This window comes from Pantherophis guttatus, chromosome 7 (assembly GCF_059756535.1).
Source record: "Pantherophis guttatus breed Tessera chromosome 7, ASM5975653v1, whole genome shotgun sequence".
NCBI classification, from domain to species: domain Eukaryota; kingdom Metazoa; phylum Chordata; class Lepidosauria; order Squamata; family Colubridae; genus Pantherophis; species Pantherophis guttatus.
In genome coordinates, this window is record NC_142069.1 from 56,482,792 (window position 1) to 56,507,840 (window position 25,049).

At 45.3% G+C, this 25,049-nt stretch overlaps 1 protein-coding gene across 8 annotated transcripts in view; it reads left to right on the forward strand.

Annotated features, from left to right (window-relative positions):
* The window catches only part of CNTN1 (contactin 1), a 315,977-nt gene that overhangs the window by 171,965 nt on the left and 118,963 nt on the right, over positions 1 to 25,049 (forward strand). For all 8 annotated transcript variants that reach the window (XM_060689023.2, XM_087873256.1, XM_060689029.2 and 5 more), the window contains one exon: positions 5,940 to 6,121. In XM_060689023.2, coding sequence (XP_060545006.1) covers positions 5,940 to 6,121 — 182 coding nt within the window. The remainder of the gene's footprint in view (positions 1 to 5,939; positions 6,122 to 25,049) is intronic.

Here is a 25,049-nt window from a genome sequence, read left to right on the forward strand (position 1 = left end):
GAGATCTGGTCAAAAGTGCGAGGACCAGTCAAAAATAACTTTTTCAGCCCTCTGAGTAGTCCATGTGCACAAAAGAACTACCCAGAGGGCTGAAAAAAGTGATTTCTGACAGGTCCTCGCACTTTTGACCGATCTTCGCACTTATGACTGGTCATCATTTATGCCCATTGTAGCATTCTTTTTTTTTTTTGAAATTTTTTTTTATTTTTAAACAAAACTTAAAACATAAAACAATTGTCATCCATTACAATTACAGAAAGTGTATTGATCGGTTACGAATCTTTTGTGCTTAATCCTCTAACCCACATTTTCTTATTTAACAGTTTATTACATTATTATTCTCCTTTACCAATTATTTAACAGTAAATTATCCTCTATAAGGGGGGAAAAAAAACCCTTTATATATTTTATTATCTTATCCATTTCATTTCATATTTCATTTCCATTCTTTCTTGTCTAACCATTGATAAAATAAATCCCATATCAAATAACATTGTTTATCTTCTTGTTCCCTAATTTCAAATGTCAATTTACTCATTTCAGCACACTCCAAAATTTTCTTGATAACGTCGTCATCCGTGGGTATCTTCTCACCTTTCCAGTTTCTAGCAAATACAATTCTAACTGCCGTTAAAACATTCACAATTAAATATCTCATTTCTCTATTATATATTTCTGGTAAAATCCTCAATAAAAATATCTCTGGTTTAAAGTCAATATGTTTCTTTGTCATTTTTTCCAACCACCTGTGGATTTTAGTCCAATATCTTTTAGCTTTTGCACATGTCCACCACATATGGTAATATGAGCCCGGGGACTGATGACACTTCCAACATTTCTCCGATTTGTTCTTGTACATTCTGGCTATTCTCGCCGGGGGTAGATGCCACCTGTAAAACATCTTATACAAGTTTTCCTTATATGCTGTTGATATTGTCATTTTATAATTCTGTGACCATAATTTTTCCCATTTCTCTAAGTCAATCCCATGACCCACATTTTTCCCCCATGCAATCATTGTTTCTTTAACTTGTTCTTCTGCCAGTTTTACTTCTAATAAATGGCTATACAATTTTTTAATCACATGGTCATCAGAACCTATTAAAATTTTATCTAAGTTTATCAAGGTGCTATAAAAACCCTCCTTTTTAGAATCTTCATCATATCTAGACTGTATTTGCATATATGAAAACCAATCCATTTCAAGCTCTTGTTCTTCTAATTCTTGCTTCGATTTAAGTTCACCCTTTTCATTTAATAATTCACCATATCTAACAATTTGTTCCTTCCTAAACGTTACTGCGTGTGAGACTGCTTCAATAAGTGATAGCCAGACTGGAATTTTTAAGTAGTAACATTGTTTGATCTTCTCCCAGTTTAATAACAAAGACTCTCGTATCATATGTCTTCTAAAATAACCCTGTATTTTTGTACTTTTATACCACATAAAAGCATGCCAACCCAACAATAAGTCATGTCCTTTTAAGGTCAACAATCTAATATTCCTTAGTGTTATCCATTCTTTAATCCACATCAAGTTACAAGCTTGATAATACAATTCCCAATCCGGCAAACCAAAACCTCCTCTTAATCTAACATCTTGCATCAATTTTAATTTTATCCTTGCCTTTTTGCCCTGCCATATATATTTTAACACCATTTTATTTAAATCTTCAAAATATTTTTTCCCCAACTTGGAATTGTCTGAAACAAGTATAGAAGTCTGGGCAGTATATTCATTTTAATAGTTGATATTCTCCCTATCAATGATAACTGCAAATTCTCCCATTTTGTTAGGTCTGTCGCTATCTGTAGCATTCTTAACAACCGTGTCACTCATTTCACAACTGCTTCTCTTCACCATGGTGACAAGATAGGGCAAAAACGTAAAATGTGAGGACAGTCGTAAGTTCGAGGACTGGTCAAAAGTGCGAGGACCAGTCAGAAATAACTTTTTCAGCCCTCTGAGTAGTCCATATGCATAAAAGGATACAGCAATAGAGAGGGATGAAGGAAGGGAAGGGAAATTAGAGTAGGAGGGAGGGTAAGAGAGGGAGGAAGAGAGGAGAAGGAGAAAGGAAGAGGAAGTAGGGAGGAGAAGAAGAGGGGGAGGAAGAGAAAATAAGAAGGAAAGGAAAGAGAGAGGTGGTAGGTTTGAGGAGAAAGATTGCTGTACAATAAAAAAGGTGAAAGGGAAGAAAGCCAACCCCAAACAAATATAAAGATATTAAGATAAAGAATGAATTGTTAAACTTTAAAGAATAAAAGAGAACAAATATGAATAAATAACAATAATTAGAAACACACATACAAACATACAATGTATTTTCTTTGAACAGAGTATTTGGCCGGTTCATAAAATTAAACAGTGTTTAGTCATTTCAATTAAATTTACAATTTCTATATTTCCTTTTTGCCATATTTATTCCTCATCTATTTTTGTAAAAAACCAATATTACCCTTCATCCTCATCTCTAATCTTAATCAAATTCAATTTTTCCCTTCTATTCTATATTATACCCCTTCCCATTGTCATCTATTTTTATATCCATCCTCACATTGGTTAATTATGTGATATTACAGTTGTTTAATATAAATTAAACATTTTAATATAAATCAATTAGTTATATAACTACCTTTTTTGTATATTAATCAATATGAACATGAATATTCCAATTATTTCCATGCCATCCAATTTCTTACAAATCAATTAATTATATTTAGCAATAATAAAAAACCAAATAATTTCCCCCATATATTCCTCCAAACCACAATTTAACCATTTCTGCTTTCAACACAATATACAATTAATAGTATCTCAATTATTACAATTCCCTAGTTAAATAGAGCTTTTTTTCTTTTGTGTTTTAAAATCTTGAACTCTCCTCTTTTTCCCTAAATTTCCCATTGTTTGCACCTACCTTTTTTGGTGAGGAAAAAGAAAAGAAATCTGCCTGCCTAATTTTCCAACGTTGCAGCAACAGCAAAGCCAACAGCCTGCTTTACTTTCAGTTTTGTTTTTCAGCATAGCTAGGGGGGAAAAAATCTCCAGCAAGCAGCAGAGCCCTGAGCAAAACAGCTGAGAGCAAATCAACTGAGAGTCGGGAGCCGATCTAATCAAGGGCTAATTAGCCTATGCTGAAGCTCCGCGGGCCAATAAAATTACAAAAAAACACTGAATCATTTGTTAAATTGCTGGCTCGCCCACCCCTCGCCCACCACTATTTATTGGCAATAAATAGTGGTGCGGAGGGGCGGGGCAAGCCAGCAATTTAACAAACGTAGAATCCCACCACTGGCTCTAGGGCAGCCTTTGAAGCCCCACGGCAAGAATTTAAACAGTTTTTTTTCCTCTAGCCATCAGCTGGGACTCAGGAGGCAGCAATAGATTGGGAGTGGGCGGGGTAAGCGAACGGCCGGCGATCCAACAGAGCAGAGAGTGACGGTGAGTGAAGGCGTGGGGGGGGTGAGAGAGGGCTTTGGCGACCCCTGTGAAATGGCCATTCGACCCCCAAAGGGGTCGCGACCCCCAGGTTGAGAACCGCTGTTCTAGGGTGTTAGCTACTAACACCCTACTAGGAAACAAACAGGGTGAACTACTAATACAAGAAGGTGGATATAATATAGTTGGAATAACAGAAACTTGATGGGATGAACCCCATGACTGGAACGTACTGATAGAAGGATACAAACTGTTCAAAAAATCCAGATCCCATAAAAAGGGAGGTGGAGTTGCACTGTGTGTCACTGCTAAATTTTGGAGGTAGTTCATTAAGTTGATAGGGTCATGTCAAGGTCTTCACACAAAAAGAAACTTTAGCCCAACCTACCAAAAACATAACTGTAAAAAACAGATTAGAAATAAAAGTTAAAATAAACAAAAAATTAGTAAGAGAACACCTGTCTGATCTTGATAAATACAAATCAATGGGACCTGACGGATTACATCCCAGAGTTCTAAAGGAGCTGGCAGATCTCATCTCAGAACCACTGTACCACATATTTCAAAAATCCTGGAGCACTGGGGAACTATTAGGGGACTGGAAAAGAGCTGATGTAGTTCCCATCTTCAAAAAATGGGAAAAAAACAGATCCAGGAAACTACAGACCAATCAGCCTAACATCAATATCAAGGAAGATACTGGAAAAGATAATAAACATCTAGAAATGAGTAAAGTAATAACTACCAGTCAGCACAGGTTTGTTAAAAACAGATCATGCCAAACCAATCTTATTTCATTCTTCAACACAGTGACTAAATTAGTAGACCAGTGAAGTACTGTGGATATATTTAGACTTCAGCAAGCATTCAATAAAGTAGACCACAACCTACTTCTTAGTAAGCTAGAAAAAAGTTGGATAGATAGCATCACCATCAGATGGATTTGTAACTAGATGACAAACCGTACTCAATGAGTAGTCCTTAATAGGTCTACGTCTACATGGAGGAAAGTAAACAGACTTGTACCACAAGGTTCCATCTTAGGCCCAGTACTCTTCAATATCTTCATAAAGGATTTAGATTCAGGAATAGAATTTACCAAATTTGCAGATGATACTAAACTGGCAGGAATAGCTAACACCCTGGAAGATAGGCTCAAGATCTAGATGGATCTTCACAGACCTGAACACTGGTCCCTATCTAAAAAAATGAAATTCAATGTAGAGAAAGGTAAAGTCCTACACCTAGGCAAGAAAAACCAAAAGTACATATATCGACTAGGTGAAACCAGGCTTAATAGCAGTAACTGTGAGGGTGATCTTGGAGTCTTAGTGGAAAACCAGCTAAGTATGAGCCAGCAGTGTGCAGCGGCAGCCAAAAAAGCCAATGCAATCCTAAATTGCATTAACAGAGGGATACAATCAAGATCAAGTGAGGTACTAATACCACTCTATAAAGCCCTAGTAAGACCACACCTAGAATACTGCATCCAGTTTTGGTCACCATACTATAAAAAGATGTTGAGACTTTAGAAAAAGTGCAGAGGAGAGCAACCATGATGATTAGAGGACTGGAGAGTAAAACATACGAAGAACGGTTACAGGAACTGGGCATGGCTAGTCTAGTGAAGAAAAGGACCAAGGAGACATGATAGCAGTCTTCCAGTACTTGAGGAGCTGCCACAAAGAGGAAGGGGACAATCTGTTTTCTAAAGCACCTGAGGGCTAGACAAGGAATAATGGATGGAAATTGATCAAGGAGAGATTCAATCTAGAAATGAGGATGAACATTCTGACAGTGAGAACAATCAACCAATGGAACAGATTGCCTTCAGAAGTTGTGGGAGCTTCATTACTGGAAGCTTTGAAGAAGAGATTGGACTGCCATTTGTCAGAAATGGTGTAGGGTCTCCTGCTTGGGTGGGGGGTTGGATTAGATGACCTACAAGGTCCCTTCCAATTCTGTTAATCTGTAAACACAAGTAAACTTTATATATAAATTTAACATGTTTCTCCTTTATGCATATGGCTCCAAATGTGGTATGGCTTAGCATTACAGCTACAAAAAAGCATTGAAGGTGACAATGAAATTGCCCTTAATGAAACTAGCCAAACATTCTCCAGTTTATTTTCCAGTTATTATGAATTCAATTTATTTTATGATTCAGGTCCTTGTAGAAGGATATCATTAAAACAATGTTGTATAACCTGTTTACTTGACAAAAAAAGATTGTTTTAATATATTATTGGCATTAGAGGTATGTAGAGGTAATGCAGAAATATTCATTCTGTTTTAGACAAGTGAAGGAAGCAGATTGAGAAGGGGAAGGGTCATGTCAGTGGGCAGTTAAACAACAGCTAAGTGAAATTTCTGCTTAAGAAACACTCTTTTGTAATTGTGAAACATGAAGAGGAAAGTTGATGCTGAAGTTACTTAATAAATGAAAGATCCAACAGCTAATCAAAGCTGAATTAAAATGTGTCCTATTTTCTTTAAGCCCTGTTCCTGAACTCAGATGGAGTAAATATCTTGAACCAATGCCAAGCAGTGCAGATATAAGCTTGTCTGGTGCAGTTCTAAAGATCTTCAATATTCAGTTTGAAGATGAAGGAATATATGAATGTGAAGCTGAAAATTACAGAGGAAAGGATAAACATTCAGCAAAAGTGTATGTTCAAGGTAAGTAGAATTTCTTCATGCATTTCATCACTGAAAAATACATTTATACATATTTATCCCATATCATTTTAGAAGGTTGGTTTTTCAAAATTTCATAAATTAATGCAACATTTTGCACTGTGACACAATTCAGAATAATTCAATTAACTAAAGGTTGGTTGAGTAATAAGCTGAGCCAGCAAACATTATTCCAATTTTTAATTAGCAGCATGTGACTTAAGCATTAATTTGGCTTTACTTCTAATTTCAAGCATAGAAAATTAATTCTTTTGGTATGTAATTTTTTATTTTTATATATATCTATATGACCCAAATAACCAAAGACCAACTATATGTGTATATATATATAGTTATTGAATACATGAACAGTGTGGCATCTGGGTATCATTAATTTTGAAACCAGATAATAGTGATAATCTTGATAAACTTAATTACATTAATCATACACACATCATTATAATAACATTATAAATATTACAATTAAAGTTGTTAACATTTTAGTATTTGCTCCACCATGTATATAATCCTTCATCATTTGATTATTAAAGTATTTTAATACACAATGCTAATAACCATAATATTGTTGTTTAAGTGTACATAATACAACCATCTTTCAACTTCTGATCCTTTCATCTGCATACTAATTTTAAAATATTATATAGAAATATGCATAATAATATTTTCCCCTATCTAGTTTCTACCTCCATTCTGTTTCTTAATAGAACAAATCTTATATTTGTAGATATTCTATTTCTATTTTTTAAGAAGTTTTTTATTTTAAACACATTAAAAACACATTAAAAATCAAACATGTACATACAACAAAAAATAAGACAAAAAAGAAAAATATCACTTTTCTTTTCAGCTATACACAGCGGTCTGCTCTTTCTATACATCAATATTTACAAATATTTAAGTATAAACTTATTTGACGTTCATTTTCTACTTTATATCATTTCTTCTTTACTAACAAAAGATCATACACATTTTCCCCCTCCTTTCTTCATTCATTTAACTTATTTCCTTATGTTTCAACCATTCATACCATCTACTCCAAACCTTATAATACTTTGATTCTTCTTTCCCCTTAATTTCTTTAGTTAATTTATCTAATTCTGCACATTCTAGAATTTTTTTAATTAAATCCTCTTCCATTGGTAGTGTTTCCTTCTTCCAATATTGTGCATATACAATACGTGCTGCAGTCAATATATGCAATATAAGGTACTGTATTTCTTTAGTATAATTGTCCATTGAGATTCCTAACAGAAATTGTTCCGGTTTTCCCTCTATTGGATTCTGAATTATTTCTACTATCCAAGTTTTGATTTTCTTCCAGAATTTTTGTGCCATCGTGCAGGTCCACCATTGATGATAGTATGTTCCGTAGCCAGTCTTGCACTTCCAACATTTCAGGGAGTTGGTAGGGAACATTTTCGCAATTCTGGCCTGTGGGAGGTGCCATCTATAAAACATTTTCATCTGGTTTTCCTTGTATGCCGTCGCAATTGTTAGTTTCATGTTCGTTTTCCACATCCTCTCCCACTACTCTAGTTCTATCACATGGTATCAATAGGTATTCTATTTCTATCTATCATCTCTTGCCCATTTTAGTATTTCAATTCTTGTTTATTTTTTGGCATGTTTTCTATACTCCTCCCTTAGGATTTTGTATCTCTATACATCATTCTTCTTTGATCTAAATGTTTCCTCTTTCTCTACATTTACCTCTCACTGCCAAACCTTCACTACACATTTCAGTGTCTCTAGCCTCAGTTCAGGAATGTCTTTCTGTTTATCCAGTTCTATTTTTTAATTTCTTAATGTATAATCTGCCTGTTCTATTTCATCTGTTTTAATTATCTCTTTCTTCTCTTATCTTTTGGATTAATTTGTTATTTTATCTGCTCTATCTTTTCCTCTGTTTTTTCTATTTTCTCCTCTATTTCCTGGGTTTCCTGTTCATTTTTCATTGTCATTTGATGAACATTTTCTGGTCTGACAACTATATCATGTATCAAGTCCTTTATCTCCCTGTGGTTCTTTGCTATAGTTTCATGAATACTTTGAAACATCAATAATATTTCTTTTTGAAATTCACTTATTTTCCCTGTTGAAGCATTTTGTCTTATTTTGATGAGTCAAAAGGTTACTCAGTAAGCTACCAAGGTCTCAAATTCTCGGTTGTCTATAACATCAAAAGCCAATATTAAAACAATTTACTCAGTCCCAAAATTATTCCTCAGGATGAACAATATTTATAGTTCTTTATAGTCCTCAACCTGTCATTTTACTCCTTCCAAGTTGTTGTTGTTGTTGTTGTTGTTGTTGTTGTTGTTGTTGTTATTATTATTATTATTATTATTATTATTATTTAAATTTTTATACCGCCCTTCTCCTGAAGGACTCAGGGCAGTGTACAGCCATATTAAAACAACATATACCCACAAAACTTAAAAACAGTTTAAAATACATTAAAAATTTGGCCCTTATATTAAAAACTACAAACACCCAATTAAAATTCATTTTTCTAAGCCAGCCCGGCCTGTTGGAACAAAAGAGTCTTAAGGGCACGGCGAAAGGTACGTAAGTCGGGGATCATGTGAAACTCCGGGGGCAGTTCATTCCAGAGGCAGGTGCCCCCACAGAGAAGGATCTTCCCCTGGGTGTCGCCAGTAGGCATTGTTTGGCCGACGGCACCCTGAGGAGCCCCTCTCTGTGGGAGCGTATTAGCCGGTGGGAGGCTATCGGTGGCAGAAGGCGATCTTGTATATACCCAGGTCCTAAGCCATGGAGTGCTTTAAAGGTGGTAACCAACACCTTGAATCGCACCCGTAAGACCACTGGGAGCCAGTGCAGCTCATGCAGGAGAGGTGTTACGTGGGTGCGACGAGTCGCCCCCATAATCACCCGCGCGGCCGCATTCTGGACCAGTTGGAGCCTCCGAGTGCTCTTCAAGGGGAGCCCCATGTAGAGAGTGTTACAGTAGTCCAGACGGGACGTGACAAGGGCATGAGTGACTGTGCGTAAGGCATCCCAGTCCAGAAAGGGATGCCTGGTAAATCAGGCGAACCTGATAAAAAGCTCCCCTGGCCACAGCCGTCATACGATCTTCTAAAGACAGCAGCGCATCCAGGAGAACACCCAAGTTGCGAGCCCTCTCTGAGGGGGCCAAGATCTCGCCCCCAATAGTCAGCGATGGAGCCAACTGGCTATACTGGGAGGCCGGAAACCACAGCCACTCGGTCTTGGAAGGGTTGAGTCTGAGCCTGTTTCTCCCCATCCAGATCCGCATGGCCTCCAGGCACCGGGACATCACATCAAGGGCATCATTGGGGTGGTCCGGGGTGGAGATGTACAGCTGAGTATCATCAGCATACAGATGAAACTTCACCCCAAAACCACGGATGATCTCACCCAGCGGCTTCACATAAATGTTGAACAGAAGGGACGAGAGGACCGACCCTTGCAGCACCCCACAAACAAGGTGCTTCGAGGTCGACCTCTGTCCCCCTGCCAACACAAACTGCGTACGGTCAGAGAGGAAGGAGGAGAACCACCACAACATGGTGCCCCCCACTCCCAACCCCTCCAATCGACGCAGCATGATACCATGTCGATGGTATCAAAAGCCCCTGAGAGGTCTAACAGGACCACGACAGAAGAACAACCCCTGTCCCAAGCCCTCCAGAGATCATCAACCAATGCGACCAATGCCGTTTCCATGCTGTACCCCGGCCTGAAGCCCGACTGGAACGGATCGAGATAGACAGCTTCATCCAGGTACTGGGGAAGTTGTCGCGCCACCATACTCTCAACAACCTTCGCAACGAAGCGAAGGTTGGAGACTGGACGATAGTTTGCTAATACAGTCGGGTCCAGGGAAGGCTTCTTGAGGAGGGGCCTCACCACCGCCTCCTTCAGGGAGGGAGGGAAGAAACCCTCACTCAAAGAAGCGTTAATAATCCCCTGGAGCCAGCCTCGTGTGACCGCCTGAGAGGCCAGCACCAACCAGGAGGGACACGGGTCCAATAAACATGTGGCAGCGCTAAGCCTACCCAGAATCCTGTCCACGTCCTTGGGAATCACAAGATCAAACCCCTCCCAGATAACACTCTCAAGACCCACCTGATGTCAGCTTCCAAGCTGCCATCAGGACGGTGTCAGGTTTCGCTGCTATCTTAAATAAACTTCATTCTCAAACGCAAGTTCTCTAATGAATCTTTTTTTAAATTTAAGAATAGAAAGAACGACATCCCTGAACTCTTTGTGCAGCCAAAACTGGCACCTCCTTCCAAACCCCTCCCTTTCCGTTCTTCAACCCCAATGTCTCATTGGCCATCGTGCAGATCCATCTCTTCGTCCCAAGCACTTTCTTTTCACAGGAATTCCCCCCTCCCTCTATCACCCAGGTAACGCTATCTACTAAAGAGCAGGAAACTAGGTAAAAGTTCCATCTCAGCATTAAAGCAAAGCTTCTCCCTCTCTCATTCATGTAACGCTGGAGGAGATCATAATTTGGAACGCTGACATCCGGCCCCTTTCCCTTCACTTCTCCGACGTAACCTGCCCCATAGGAAAAAAAACACAACAAGATAAGTATCATTATCCCCTCCTTGGCTGCGAATCCCCCCTCCCGGCTTGCCCGGGTGGTCTGCATGGAATTTTGCTATAAGGCGGTCAGCTTGGATATTTAAGCTCTTCACCCAGGAAGCCTCTGACAACGGGTAGCCCTTCCATTTAATTAAGTACTAGAGGCGCCCCCTGTGCCATCTTGAGTCAAGAATTTGCTGCACTTCGTAGTGAGTTTGGCCCCCAACAACCAGGGGCCCAGGGGGTTCACATGGCATCGGCCTTAAAGTAGACCCCACTACAGGTTTCAGACGGCTACTGTGAAAAACGGGGTGAATCTTCCCCAAGAGTCATGGCAATTGCAGTTGTACTGTAACGGGGTTGATTATTTTTACTATAGGAAACGGTCCTATAAATTTCGGGCCTAATTTCTTGCTCAGGGGTCTAAGTCTCAAGTACTTGGTGGAAAGGTAGACTTTCTCTCCCAGCTGAAATGGTCTTTGGGGAGTTCGGTGCTTGTCTGCCTGTTTCTTATAAGATTGAGCCGCCTTGGCCAGCGCCCTCTTAACATTCTCCCAAGTTTCTCTCAACATTGCCATCCAGTCGGTCAAGCTGACTGAGGAAGGGGGCTCCCTCGGGTACTCTGGCATGGGTACAAAATCCATGCCACTCACTACTTTGAACGGGGTTAGCCCCGTGCTGCTGTGGACAGCATTATTATATGCGACCTCCGCAAAAGATAGGAGGTCTGCCCAATTGGACTGCTGGTAGTCGACGTAGCATCTTAAATACTGTTCTATCATAGCATTCAGTCTTTCTGCCCCCCCATTGGTGCTTGGGATGAGCCCTTGGGCTGAGCTGAGCCCTTGGGATGACCCTATGGATCGTAGGAACTCCCTCCAGAACTTTGCTGTGAACTGGACTCCTCGGTCGGAGATGATTCTCCTGGGGACTCCATGCAGGCGGTAGATGTGTTTCAGGAACAGTTTGGATAACTGGTGGGCTGAGGGCAGTCCGCTGCAAGGAATGAAGTGTGCCTGTTTGGAGAATAAGTCTATTACAGTCCAGATCACTGTATTCCCACTACTCCTCGGTAGGTCTACTATGAAGTCCATTGCAATGTCCTCCCATGGTCTTGTCGGCTCAGCTACTGGTTGCAACAGTCCAGGCAGGCACCCTGGTCTTGTCTTCATCGTGGCACAAATGGTGCAGCTTTTTACATAACTGTCTACGTCCTTTCTCATGTGGGGCCACCAGAACTGCCTTCGTACTAGGTGCAGAGTCTTTAGGAAGCCGAAGTGTCCCGCTGGTTTAACGTCGTGGATCCTCTTGAGAATCAGGGTGCATAAAGTCTGTGGGACATAGAGCTTTGTCCCCTTCCATGCTAGGTCATCTCTTTTTGTCAAGAGATGTTGATTGTCTTGGAACCAGGGGTCTGTCAGTGTTTCATTTTTTAATTTTGCAGTTAAGTCACTTGCAAGTTGGCCCTGCTGGTCACGTTGTTGCCATCTGGTGATCACTTGAGCCGCTGCTTGGGTGGAGGGGATGATGGCATTCACTACCTGCTCCCGCTCACTGTTGTATTGGGGCATCTGGGAGAGGGCGTCAGCCAGGAAATTCCTCCCTCCTGGGATTTGCTTAAGCTCGAAATTGAAACGATTGAAGTATTGACCCCACCGGACTTGCTTGGGCGACAGTTTCCGTGGGGTTTTTAGGGCCTCCAGGTTTTTATGATCAGTCCAGACTTCAAACGGTTTCTGGCCTCCCTCTAGTAGGTGCCGCCAGGTCAACAACGCCCATCTTACTGCGAACGCTTCCTTCTCCCACGCCGCCCATCGCCTCTCCATGTCGGTGAGTTTGCGGGAGGTGTAGGCGCAGGGTTGTAGATCACCTTGGCTGTTCTTTTGGAGTAACACGGCTCCTACTGCCACATCACTTGCGTCTGCTTGGATGACGAAAGGCTGTTCAGGATCAGGGTGTTTTAAGACAGGTTCTTTCGCAAACATTCCTTTTAGCGTCTTGAATGCCTGTTGGCAGGTCAGGTCCCACTGTAGGGGTTGTCCCGGGCGGGGTTTTGTCGTTGGGCTTCCTGTCTTTAGGAGGTCCGTCAAAGGTTTGGCAATTTTCACGAATGAGGGGATGAATTGTCTGTAAAAGTTTGTGAAGCCTAGGAAGCTTTGCAGTTGTCTGCGGGTGCGAGGGGGCTGCCATTGTAGAACTGATTGGACCTTGGCTGGGTCCATTTCTATCCCCTCGTTTGATACTCGGTCGCCTAGGTAGTCTAGCCGTGATTGGTGGAAATCGCATTTTGACAGTTTGACATACAGGTTTGCCCTCAGCAGTTTTTTCAGTACTTGGTGGACGAGGGGTATATGTTCGTCTATGGTCTCCGTGTAGATGAGAATATCGTCCAGGTAGACGAGGACCCCTTTGTAAAGGTGCTCATGTAGGACTTCATTTATCAACTGCATGAACACTGCCGGGGCTCCTTGCAATCCAAAGGGCATTACCTTGAACTGGAAACTACCCAGGGGGCAGTTGAATGCTGTTTTCCATTCATCTCCTGCCTTGATGCGTACTCGGTAATAAGCTTCTTGAAGGTCTAGTTTGGTGAAAACTTTTCCTTTAGCTAGGTGGGCTAGCATGTCCTTCATGAGGGGGAGGGGGTATAAGTTGTGTACGCAAATGGCGTTGATACTTCGAAAATCGACCACCAGTCTCATAGAGCCGTCCTTTTTCTCTTTAAAAAGGACCGGCGCCGCTACCATTGGTTTTTACTGGCTCAATAAATCCCCTTCGTAAGTTCTTGTCTATGTAGTCCCACATTTCCTGCATTTCACGGGGCGTCATGGCATACATCTTAGGTTTGGGTAGTTTCGCTCCCGGGATAATCTCGATGGCACAATCGGTCTCGCGGTGGGGGGGTAGAATGTCACACTCGGCCTCGCTGAATACCTCTGCAAGGTCTTGGTACTCCCCTGGGATCTGATCTGCATTACAAGCGCTGGCGGGTGCGGCTGCCAATTGCTTCGCTGTACCTTCTGGGAGGGACCCTTGTGTTGGCGGTGTTTTCTTCTGCAGTGGCAGGTGGCTTTGGGGTCTCAGCGTGGGAGGGAATTCTTCTGGTCGGGGCGGCAGGGGTTGGGGGCCCTTTGCTATCCTCAGCCTGCGGGTTCCCTCTTGCCACCAAATGATTGGGCCCCATTTGTCCAGCCACGAGAGTCCCAATATGACTGGGTCATCTTGGGGGCTATTATGAAGCGGATCGTTTCCCAGTGATCTGCTAGTTCCAGTCTCACGGGTTCAGTCAAGTGTGTGGCGTACGCTCCCCCCACTAGGGACCCATCAACTTGCTCAAAGCGAATTGGTTGTTTGAGCTTTTTAGCTCGGATCCCCAATTTTAGAACTGTGGGTAGGTTAATTAGGCACCTTGTGCTACCAGAGTCTATTAGGGCTTGGAAAGTCCCTTGGGTCCCTGTTTTGGGGGCTGTTAGGCGTATGGGGAAAAGAAAAGGATGGACGGGTCCACTCACCATCGGGTCGTCCTCGCCTTCGTCCTCCGTGTCATAGGGTTCGGGGGACTGATCTCCCTCATCTGGGATTCCTCTGGTTTCGGTCAGGTGAGCGAAAAACTCCGGGATTTGGGGAGCTTTCCGTGGTACGTGAGTGGGCGTTTGGGCCCTCGTTCCGATCGTGCTTTGGGCGGTGGAGCTGGTCCCGGTCTAGGGGTTCCACATCTTGCTGCTATGTGGCCACTCCCCCCACATCTGTAGCATTTCAGTGGGTTCCGTGGGGCGGATGGCCTCTGGGTGGGCTGTGATGTTGGTGTTTCTCGTCTGTTGGGTGGTCCCTGGTCCGGTCAGCCTCTCTCCTTTCCATCTGGTGGTTTCGACATGTCGTTTGCCTGCAGCCCTCTGTCGACTTTTATCGCTACCCGGAACCATTTGGAGAGTCGGTTTGGGATGTCCCGATAGGCAGTCACTTGGGAAATTCTCTTATCTAGGCTTGTTCTAAAAAAATGCACCAGCAATCGCTCTGGTAGGGGAGGCAGTGTCCCAATGACTCTCCTGAATTCACGGATATGCTCTCTGATAGGCTTCCCCTTCTGCATTAGGTTTCTGAGCTCGTCTTCCACATAGGGGTCCTCCTCCTCCTCATAACGGGCTCTCAATAGTTGCAAGAACCCATCTGCATCTTGCAGCTGGGGGCCCCTGTTTTTGTAGAGGGATGCTGACCACCTCTCTGCTTCTCCCTCCAACCCTTCCGAGATAGCATTCACTAGGGCTCTGGGGAAAGGGTAGAGGTGTCCAAAACGCTCTATGTATATCTCAGCCGAATCGAGGAATTGGGCAAGATTATCTGGGTCATCATCGAACTTCCCTCTGAACTGGGGTGGTTCCTCCCTCTCTGCCCTCTCCTCTCTGTGCTGAGCTCTGTAGGCCGGCCTTGGTGTTGATAGTCCTCTGCCTCGTCTCTCATCCTGGGGTAGGGAGGTACTGCCTCATCTAGGCTTCGCTGCTTGCTGGGAGGGGGGGGAACCCATGGATGCGTCTTTGGGCTCCTCCTCCTTCTGCTGTGGAGGGGGGAAGGGCTGCGCTTTGGCCTACGGCCTCTTGGATCAACAGCCCAGACTGGTTCTCTCTTTTCTTTGGGTCTGCAAGATGGCCCCTCCCCCTGAAGGGTGGCACGGTCAAATTTCTCTTTCAACTCATCTATGGGGCTTTCGAGTGGCTTCTTTAGAATTTCTTCGTGCTTAGTTTGTTTTCTGGCTTGCTCCCATTCCCATAGCCAGTTCGCCCTTCCCAATTCACTTAGGGGTTTCCCTTTATCTTTCACGTTTGGAAAGGGAAATTCAGCCTCGGAGGCTTTTGGCACAGACCCCGGGTACTTATCTGACTCCTGTTTCTTGGCTTGAAGTTCTGCCGAGGGGGAAGGCGGGGAGAGTTGAGCCTTCGTACTTTCCAAACTGGCTGGGATCACGGCCAGTTCTCCTCCTCCCGTTGCTTGAAGCAGGCTTTCCTCCGAGAGCTTGGCTTCAGCCATAGTGTCCGGAGATAACCTCCAGTCCGACCACACGTCTGGGAGGGAGCGGAATGATTTAAAATCAGCCAGCCTGGCTTTGGAAGAGTTTTGGCTGTCTGTCAGGTTTCGCTGCTATCTTAAATAAACTTCATTCTCAAACGCAAGGTCTCTAATGAATCTTTTTTTTTATTTAAGAATAGAAAGAACGACATCCCTGAACTCTTTGTGCAGCCAAAACTGGCACCTCCTTCCAACCCCCCCCCCTTTCCGTTCTTCAACGCCAATGTCTCATTGGCCATTGTGCAGATCCATCTCTTCGTCCCAAGCACTTTCTTTTCACAGGAATTCCCCCCTCCCTCTATCACCCAGGTAATGCTATCTACTAAAGAGCAGGAAACTAGGTAAAAGTTCATCTCAGCATTAAAGCAAAGCTTCTCCCTCTCTCATTCATGTCAGCGCTGGAGGAGATCATAATTTGGAACGGTGACATCCGGGAGGAGAGGCTTGAACTTTCACCTACTTTTTCCCCTGAAGAACTGTCTCCACGGAGATAGAGATGGGAGGGAGGGTATTCCTGTGAAATGACAGAGATGGGATGAGTAGAGTAGCTTGGAAGATGGCCAATGAGATGCAGAGAGCTGGCAACCGGAAAGGGAGGTTTGGGGGGGGCAAAGTTCAGTGCTAACTACGCTTTGAGTCAGGGTCAGTTCATTATGCCCAATAAAGAGAAAAATTTCCTCAAAGATCGGGTGTTTGGAAATTCATTTATTTGGAGATAACAACGAAGCTTGACAGATAGTTAGCACTCAATTTTCAAAGCCAAACTGGCAAGCCTCCAGCCCTCCAGCTCCCTGCCAGATGTTTGGACAGAGTGGCGCCAAGGTTCAGAAGCCATGGCAGAAAGCCAATTCTCTACTGAAAGCTTACTTCAAGCAGCTGGGAACCAGCCGCCCTCACCCCCTCCTCCAGCACTGCCACACCATTACGAAGGTCAGACAATCATGCTCCAAGCCAAGAAAAAAAATGAACCTTGCAAAAAGCTTTTGCAAGACTTTGCAAAAAGCTTCAGAAGCTGAGTTCCCTTTTCCGGACATGAAAGGTAAGGGAAATCCCCTGAGTGAATTGGGGAGGGCAGATGGGCTTTGGGGCTGGCAACAAGTCAGGCAGCAAAAAGCTTCAAAGCTGCCACTTGAGAGCCCCATGGAAAAATTGAAGGATGATTTTGACCGTGCCATCCGACTGGGGGAGGAGCCATCCTGTTGGCCCACGGACAGGGGAAGGCCAGCCAAGCCTGCTGAACTGAGTCACCGTAGACGGGAGCGCAGCCCTCCCCCTTCCCACACCAGAAGGAGAAATGGTCCCAGTGTGCATCCATGGGTTCCCCCTCTCCCCAACAAGCACACCAGCCTGGGCAGGGCATCGCCCACCCGCCCCCTAATGAGAGATGAGGAAGAAACCCAATGGCGCCCTAGGCAGGCTCAGAGAGCCCTGCAATGGGAGGAGGGAGCACCGAGAGTGGAGCCACCCCGGTTCAGAGGGAAGTTTGATGGGGATCCAGACCAGGTAGCGCAATTCCTTGATGCAGCTGAGATCTACATCGAGAGCTATGGACACCTCTACCCATTCCCCAGAGCCCTAGTCAGTGCCATTGCAGAAGGCCTGGAGGGAGAAGCAAGGAGCTGGTCAGCAGCCCTCTACAAGAATAGGGCCCCCCAGCTGCAAGATGCAGATGGTTTCTTGCAACTACTACGAGCCAGGTTCGATTGAGGCAGGGGAGGACCCCTATGTGGAAGACGAGCTCAGAAACGTAATGCAGAAAGGGAAGCCCATCAGGGAGCACATTCATGAATTCAGAAGAGTCGTTGGCACCTTACCTCCTCTACCAGAGCGACTACTGATGTATTTCTTCAGAACAAGCCTAGACAAGCGAATCGCCCAAGTGACCGCTTATCGGGACATCCCGAACCGACTCTCCGAATGGTTCCGGGTGGCGATGCAAGTTGAGAGGGGGCTGCGCGCCAACGACATGCTAGAGCAACCAGATGTCAAGGAGAGGTACCAATCGGATCCAAGACCACATAACAGACGCGGAAACACGGCACTACAGCCCAACCAAAGGCCCTTCGTTCCGCGGAGCCCGCTGAGGTGCTACAGATGTGGGGGAACGGGCCATCTGGCAGCAACATGTGAAACCCCGGGGCCGAGGGCAAACCCACCACCGAGGGCACGACCAGAGCAAGGGCCCAAGCGCGCCACCGATGCACCACGAAAATTCCCCCCAGGCACAGAGGTCTTCGCCCACCTGACCGAAGCAAGGAGAGTCCCAGATAGTGGAGATCAATCCCCCGACTCATATGACAGCGAGGACGATGGTGAAGATGACCCAATGGTGAATGGACCCATCCACCCTTTCCTCTTCCCCATACGCCTAACAGCCCCTAAAACAGGAACCCAAGGGACTGTCCAAGCCCTAATTGATTCAGGCTGCACGAGGTGCCTGATTAACCTACCCACAGTCCTGAAATTGGGGATACGAGCGAAGAAGCTCAACCACCCAATTCGATTTGAGTAAGTGGACGGGACCCTCGTAGGCGGGGCTTACGCCACACACCTGACCGAGCCAGTGAAGCTGGAGCTAGGAGATCACTGGGAGATGATTCGGTTCATAATAGCCCCCAAAATGACCGATCCAGTCATACTGGGGCTTTCTTGGCTAGACAAGTGGGGTCCAATCATCTGGTGGCAAGAGGGGACCCGCAGATTGAGGATAGCAAAGGGGCCCCAACCTCTGCCACTCCAACCAGGACAGATGCCCCCCCACTCGAGCCCCAACGTCTCCCGCCTGAACAAAAGAAGATGGCGCCGACACAAGGGCCCCTCCTGAAGGGCACTGCGAAGCAGCTGGGGGCCACATCCAACAGCTCCCATGAAGCAGAACAGATCCCAAAAGAGTACCAAGACCTTGCAGAGGTATTTAGCGAGACCGAGTGTGACGTCCTACCCTCCCACCAGGATGCCAACTGCGCCATCGAAATCATCCCTGGGGTGAAACTACCTAAACCTAAATTGTATGCCATGACGCCCCGTGAAATGCAAGAAATGCGAAACTACATAGACAAGAACCTACAAAGGGTTTTCATTGAGCCAGCCAAACCGCAGATCGCAGCACCGGTCCTTTTCAAAGAGAAGAAAGATGGCTCTATGCATCTAGTAGTTGCCTTTCGAGTTATCAATGCAGTCTGCGTACACAACTTATATCCCCTCCCCCTCATGAAAGACATGCTAGCCCACCTGGCCAAGGGGAAGATTTTCACTAAACTAGACCTCCGCGAAGCCTACTAATGAATACGCATCAGGGAAGGAGACAAGTGGAAGATAGCATTCAACTGCCCCCTGGGAAGTTTCCAATTCAAGGTGATGCCATTTGGGTTACAGGGAGCCCCAGCAGTGTTCATGCAATTGATAAATGAAGTTCTACATGACCACCTCTATAACGGGGTCCTCGTCTACCTATCTGACATTCTCATTTACACGGAGACCATAGACGAACACATACCCCTCGTCCGCAAAGTGCTGGAAAAACTGCTGAAAGCGAACCTCTATGTCAAACTGTCAAAATGCGAGTTCCACCAATCACGGCTAGACTATTTAGGTTACCGAGTGTCAAACGAGGGGATAGAGATGGACCCGGCTAAAGTACAATCAGTCCTAGACTGGCGACCCCCTCGCACCCGCAAACAACTGCAAAGCTTCCTGGGGTTCACAAATTTCTACAGGCAATTCATCCCCTCCTTTGCAAGAATTGCCAAACCTCTGACAGACCTCCTAAAGACAGGGAGTCCGACAACGAAACCCCGTCCAGGACAGCCTCTACAGTGGGACCCGGCCTGCCAACAGGCATTCGAAACACTAAAACAAATGTTTGCAAAAGAACTGGTCTTGAAGCATCCTGACCCCGAACAACCCTTCGTCATCCAAGCAGATGCCAGCAATGTGGCAGTGGGTGCAGTCCTACTCCAAAAGAACAGCCAGGGGGACCTACAACCTTGTGCCTACATATCCTGCAAACTCACCGACACAGAGAGACGATGGGCGGCGTAGGAAAAAGAAGCGTTTGCAGTGAGGTGGGCGCTGTTAACCTGGCGACATCTGCTAGAAGGAGGCCAAACACCGTTCGAGGTTTGGACTGACCATAAAAACCTGGAGGCCCTCAAGACCCCACAGAAGTTATCGCCCAGGCAAGTCCGGTGGGCCCAATACTCCAATCGTTTCAACTTCGAACTGAAGCACATCCCAGGGGGGAAGAACTTTCTGGCCGATGCCCTCTCCCGAATGCCCCAATACAACAGTGAACGGGAGCAGGTGGTGAATGCCATCATCCCCTCTGCCCAAGGAGTGGGTCAGGTAACCACCAGACGGCAGCATCGTGACCAGCAGGGGCAACCAACAAGTGACCTGACGACAAGGCTCAAGGCAGAAACGTTGGCGGACCCCTGGTTCTGAGACAATCAACATCTCTTGACAAAGAGAGATGGCCTAGCATGGAGAGGGATGAAACTTTATGTCCCAGAGACTCTACGCACCCTGGTCCTCAAGAGGAGTCACGACATTAAACCAGCGGGGCATTTCAGTTTCCTAAAGACTCTGCATTTAGCACGGAGACAGTTTTCGTGGCCCCACATGAGAAAAGATGTAGACAGCTATGTAAAAAGTTGTACCATCTGTGCCACGATGAAAACCCGACCAGGAAGACCTCCGGGGCTGCTGCAGCCAGTAGCTGAACCGTCAAGGCCATGGGAAGAGATTGCTATGGACTTCATAGTCGAACTGCCAAGAAGCGGCAGAAACACAGTGATCTGGACTGTAATAGACTTATTCTCCAAACAGGCACACTTCATACCCTGCAGCGGACTACCCTCAGCCCGCCAATTGGCCAAACTGTTCGTGAAACACATCTACCGCCTGCACAGAGTACCCAGAAGAATCATCTCCGATCAAGGTGTCCAATTTACAGCGAAGTTCTGGAGGGAATTCCTTCGATCCATAGGATCATCCCAAGGCCTCAGCTCAGCGTTTCACCTGAGCACCAATGGGGGGGCGGAGAGATTGAATGCCATGATAGAGCAGTACCTGAGGTGCTACGTTGACTACCAACAATCGAACTGGGCGGACCTCTTATCGTTTGCGGAGGTTGCATATAACAATGCTGTCCACAGTAGCACAGGACTAACCCCATTTAAGATAGTGAGCGGCATGGATTTCGTCCCCATACCAAAGTACCCAAGGGAACCTCCTTCCTCAGTTAGCTTGAACAACTGGATGGCAATTCTGAGAGAAACCTGGGAGAACGTCAAGAAGGCATTAGACAAGGCGGCACGGTCTTATAAGAAACAAGCAGATAAGCACCGAGCCCCCCAAAGGCCATTCCGAGTAGGGGAGAAGGTATGCCTCTTCACCAAGTATTTAAGACTCAGACTCCCAACCAGGAAACTGGGCCCGAAATTTATAGGACCATTTCCAATAGTAAAAATAATCAACCCGGTTACAGTACAATTGCAGTTGCCCCGGTTACTAGGGAGGATACACCCCGTTTTTCACAGTAGCCTCCTGAAGTCTGTGGTAGGGTCAACCTTAAGGCTGGTGCCACATGACCCCCCCAGGGCTCTTAATTATTGGAGGCCACACTCACTATGAAGTACTACGAATTCTTGATTCAAGGTGGCACAGGGGGCGTCTCCAATACTTAATTAAGTGGAAGGGTTACCCTTTGTCAGAAGCTTCCTGGGTGAAGAGCACAAACATCCAAGCTGACCGCCTTATAGCTAAATTCCATGCAGATCACCCGGACAAACTGGGAGGGGGTGGGACACACCCTCGGACGGGGTAAAGGTATTAAACTTGTTGTGTGTCTTGCGCAGGCCTCACTGAGAGAATGAAGGAAGAGGGGCCGGATGTCAGCTTCCAAGCTGCCATAAGGACAGGAGGAGAGGCTTGAACTTTCACCTACTTTTTCCCCTGAAGAACTGTCTCCACGGAGATAGAGATGGGAGGGGGGGCATTCCTGTGAAATGACAGAGATGGGATGAGTAGAGTGGCTTGGAATATGGCCAATGAGATGCAGAGAGCTGGGAACCAGAAAGGGAGGTTTTGGGGGGGGGCAAAGTTCAATTCTAACTGCGCTTTGAGTCAGGGTCAGTTCGTTATGCCCAATAAAGAGAAAAGTTTCCTCAAAGATCGGGCGTTTGGAAATTCACTTATTTGGAGATAACAACGAAGCTTGACACCTCCGTCACCCCATTTGAATCTACCCAGTCGGAGTCCAGGCCTTCCCGAATCTGAGTGACTTTGTCATGCAGGAATTGCACAAAATCCTCAGCCCTACCCTGCAAGAGGTCTTCCCTCACTCCAAAAAGTCTTCTTTTTCCTTCTTTTTCCTCTTTATGTAGTTATCAGACAACAATTATAATCCTAGGTCAGTGATGGCAAACCTATGCTATGCGTGCTGGACGTGACACACAGAGCCATCTCTCTGGGCACGCGATCCATTGCCCGTTGCTATTCTGGGTTCTGGCTCATCGGCCAGTTGGTCTTCACGCGCGCACCAGAAGCTGGGAGAGCAGCCACCCGGTGCGCATGTGCACACTGGGAAGATGATCTTCCAGTTTCCGGCACGCACATGTGCACCAGCCACCTGGTCTTATGGTTTCTGGTGCGCATGCACATAAAGACCAGCTGGCTGATGAGCCAGGGAGGAGAGGTGCCTCCAACTTGGAAGACAGCATTTATTTCGTTGATTCCAAAAGAAGGGCAAGACGAAACAGACCCTAAAAATTATAGGCCGATTTCATTATTGAACACAGACTATAAGATTTTTGCTAAAATTTTAGCAAATAGACTAATGACAGTTATGCAGCAAATGATTAACCATGATCAAACTGGATTTATAAATGGTAGACAAATGAAGAGTAATGTAAGGCAAATTGTTAACTTATTAGAGTATCTGGGAAGGAACAACCAGGTCCCTGCAGTGCTAGTGTTTTTGGATGCTGAAAAAACCTTTGACAGATTGAATTGGCAATTTTTATTAAAATTAATAGAAAGGATGCAATTTGGAGAATAATTTGTACGATCTGTTAAAGCAATATATCAAAAACAAACAGCGCAAATAATAGTTAATGGTGGCTTAACAGATCCCTTTAATATAGAAAAAGGAACGAGGCAAGGTTGTCCCTTGTCTCCGTTATTGTTTGTGTTGACGCTGGAAGTTTTACTAAGTAAAATACGTGAGATGGACACAATAAAGGGAATTAAAATTAGACAGCATGAGTATAAGTTACGAGCATTTGCGGATGACCTGGTTGTTACCTTAATCCAACCGGTGCAATCGATTACAGCCTTGATGGACATAACCTGCTTATATGGACAAGTATCTGGTTTTAAAATAAATGCAGCCAAAACGAAAATAATAGCTAAAAATATGGTCAGAAGCCAGAAAGAAGAGATAGAAAGGTTAACAGGATTTGAAGTAGTTAAGAAGGTTAAATACTTAGAGGTTTATATTACGACTGCAAATACGAAATTATATCAGCACAATTATGAACCACTATGGCACAAAATACAAAAGGAGATGGAAAACTGGAAAAAACTACAATTGTCTTTGCTGGGAAGGATAGCTGCTGTAAAAATGAATATTTTACCAAAATTTTTATTTCTTTTTCAAATGATACCTATACTTTAAAAAGATGAAAATTTGAAGGAATGGCAGAAGGGCATAAACAAGTTTGTGTGGGCAGGGAAGAAACCTCGAGTTAAACAAAAGATAATGCAAGATATCCGAGAAAGAGGTGGTCTTAAAATGCCCAACTTAAGATTGTACTATGAAGCCGCTGCCCTCTCAGCAATTACAGACTGGATAAATTTAACGGAGGAAAAGATATTGAATATTGAAGGATATGGTTTGGTCTACGGCTGGCATGCTTATTTAGTTTAGTTTAGTTTAGTTTTATTGAATTTTTATACCGCCCTACTCTCGGAGGACTCAGGGCGGTGAACAGCCATGAAATAAAACACATACATATAAAAATTTAAAATTGAATAAAATTAATTAAATAAATTTGGCTGAATTAATACCCATAATTTAAAATACCCATATTTTAAAACACATTAAAATTTAAAATTTGCACTTAAAAGGGAGAAGATTTTGGCGAGGCCTAAAAGAGTCTTCAGCTCGCGGCGGAAGGTGCGCAGATCCGGGATCCTCCGTATCTCTGGGGGGAGCTCGTTCCAGATCGTCGGTGCCCCCACAGAGAAGGCTCTCCCCCTAGAGGACGACAGCCGACATTGTGTGGCCGACGGCACCTGGAGAAGCCCCTCTCTGTGGGAGCGTACTGGTCGGTGGGAGGCTATTGATGGTAGTAGGCGGTCCCGTAAATAACCAGGTCCTAAGCCATGGAGCGCTTTAAAGGTGGTAACCAGAACCTTGAAGCGCACCCGGAAGACCACCGGGAGCCAGTGCAGCTCGCGCAGGAGAGGTGTTACATGGGAGCTCCACGCCGCTCCCATAACCACCCGCGCGGCCGCACTCTGCGCCAGTTGGAACCTCCGAGTGCACCTCAAGGGGAGCCCCATGTAGAGAGCATTACAATAGTCCAGACGAGAGGTGACGAGGGCATGAGTGACTGTGCGTAGCGAGTCCCGATCTAGAAAGGGACGCAACTGACGAATCAGGCGAACCTGATGAAAAATCCTCCCGGTCACGGCCGTCAAGTGCTCTTCTAAAGACAGCCGTGAATCCAGGAGGACGCCCAAGTTACAAGCCCTTTCCGTGGAAGCCAATGATTCGCCCCCAATAGCCAGCGATGGCGCCAGCTGACTATATCGGGACGTCAGAAACCACAGCCACTCGGTCTTGGATGGGTTGAGCCTGAGCCCGTTCTTCCCCATCCAGATCCATACGGCCTCCAGGCACTGGGACATCACTTCAAGGGCATCGTTGGGGTGGTCCGGGGTGGAGATGTACAGCTGGGTGTCGTCAGCGTACTGATGGTACTTCACCCCAAAACCACGGATGATCTCACCCAGCAGCTTTACATAAATGTTGAACAAAAGGTGCAAGAGAACCGATCCCTGTGGCACCCCACATATAAGGGGCCTCGGGGTCAATCTCTGCCCCCCTGTCAACACAGACTGCGACCGGTCAGAGAGAAAGGAGGAGAACCACCGTAAAACGGTGCCTCCCACCCCCAACACTTCCAGCCGGTGCAGCATGATACCATGGTCGATGGTATCAAAAGCCGCTGAGAGATCTAACAAGACCAGGACAGAGGAACAACCC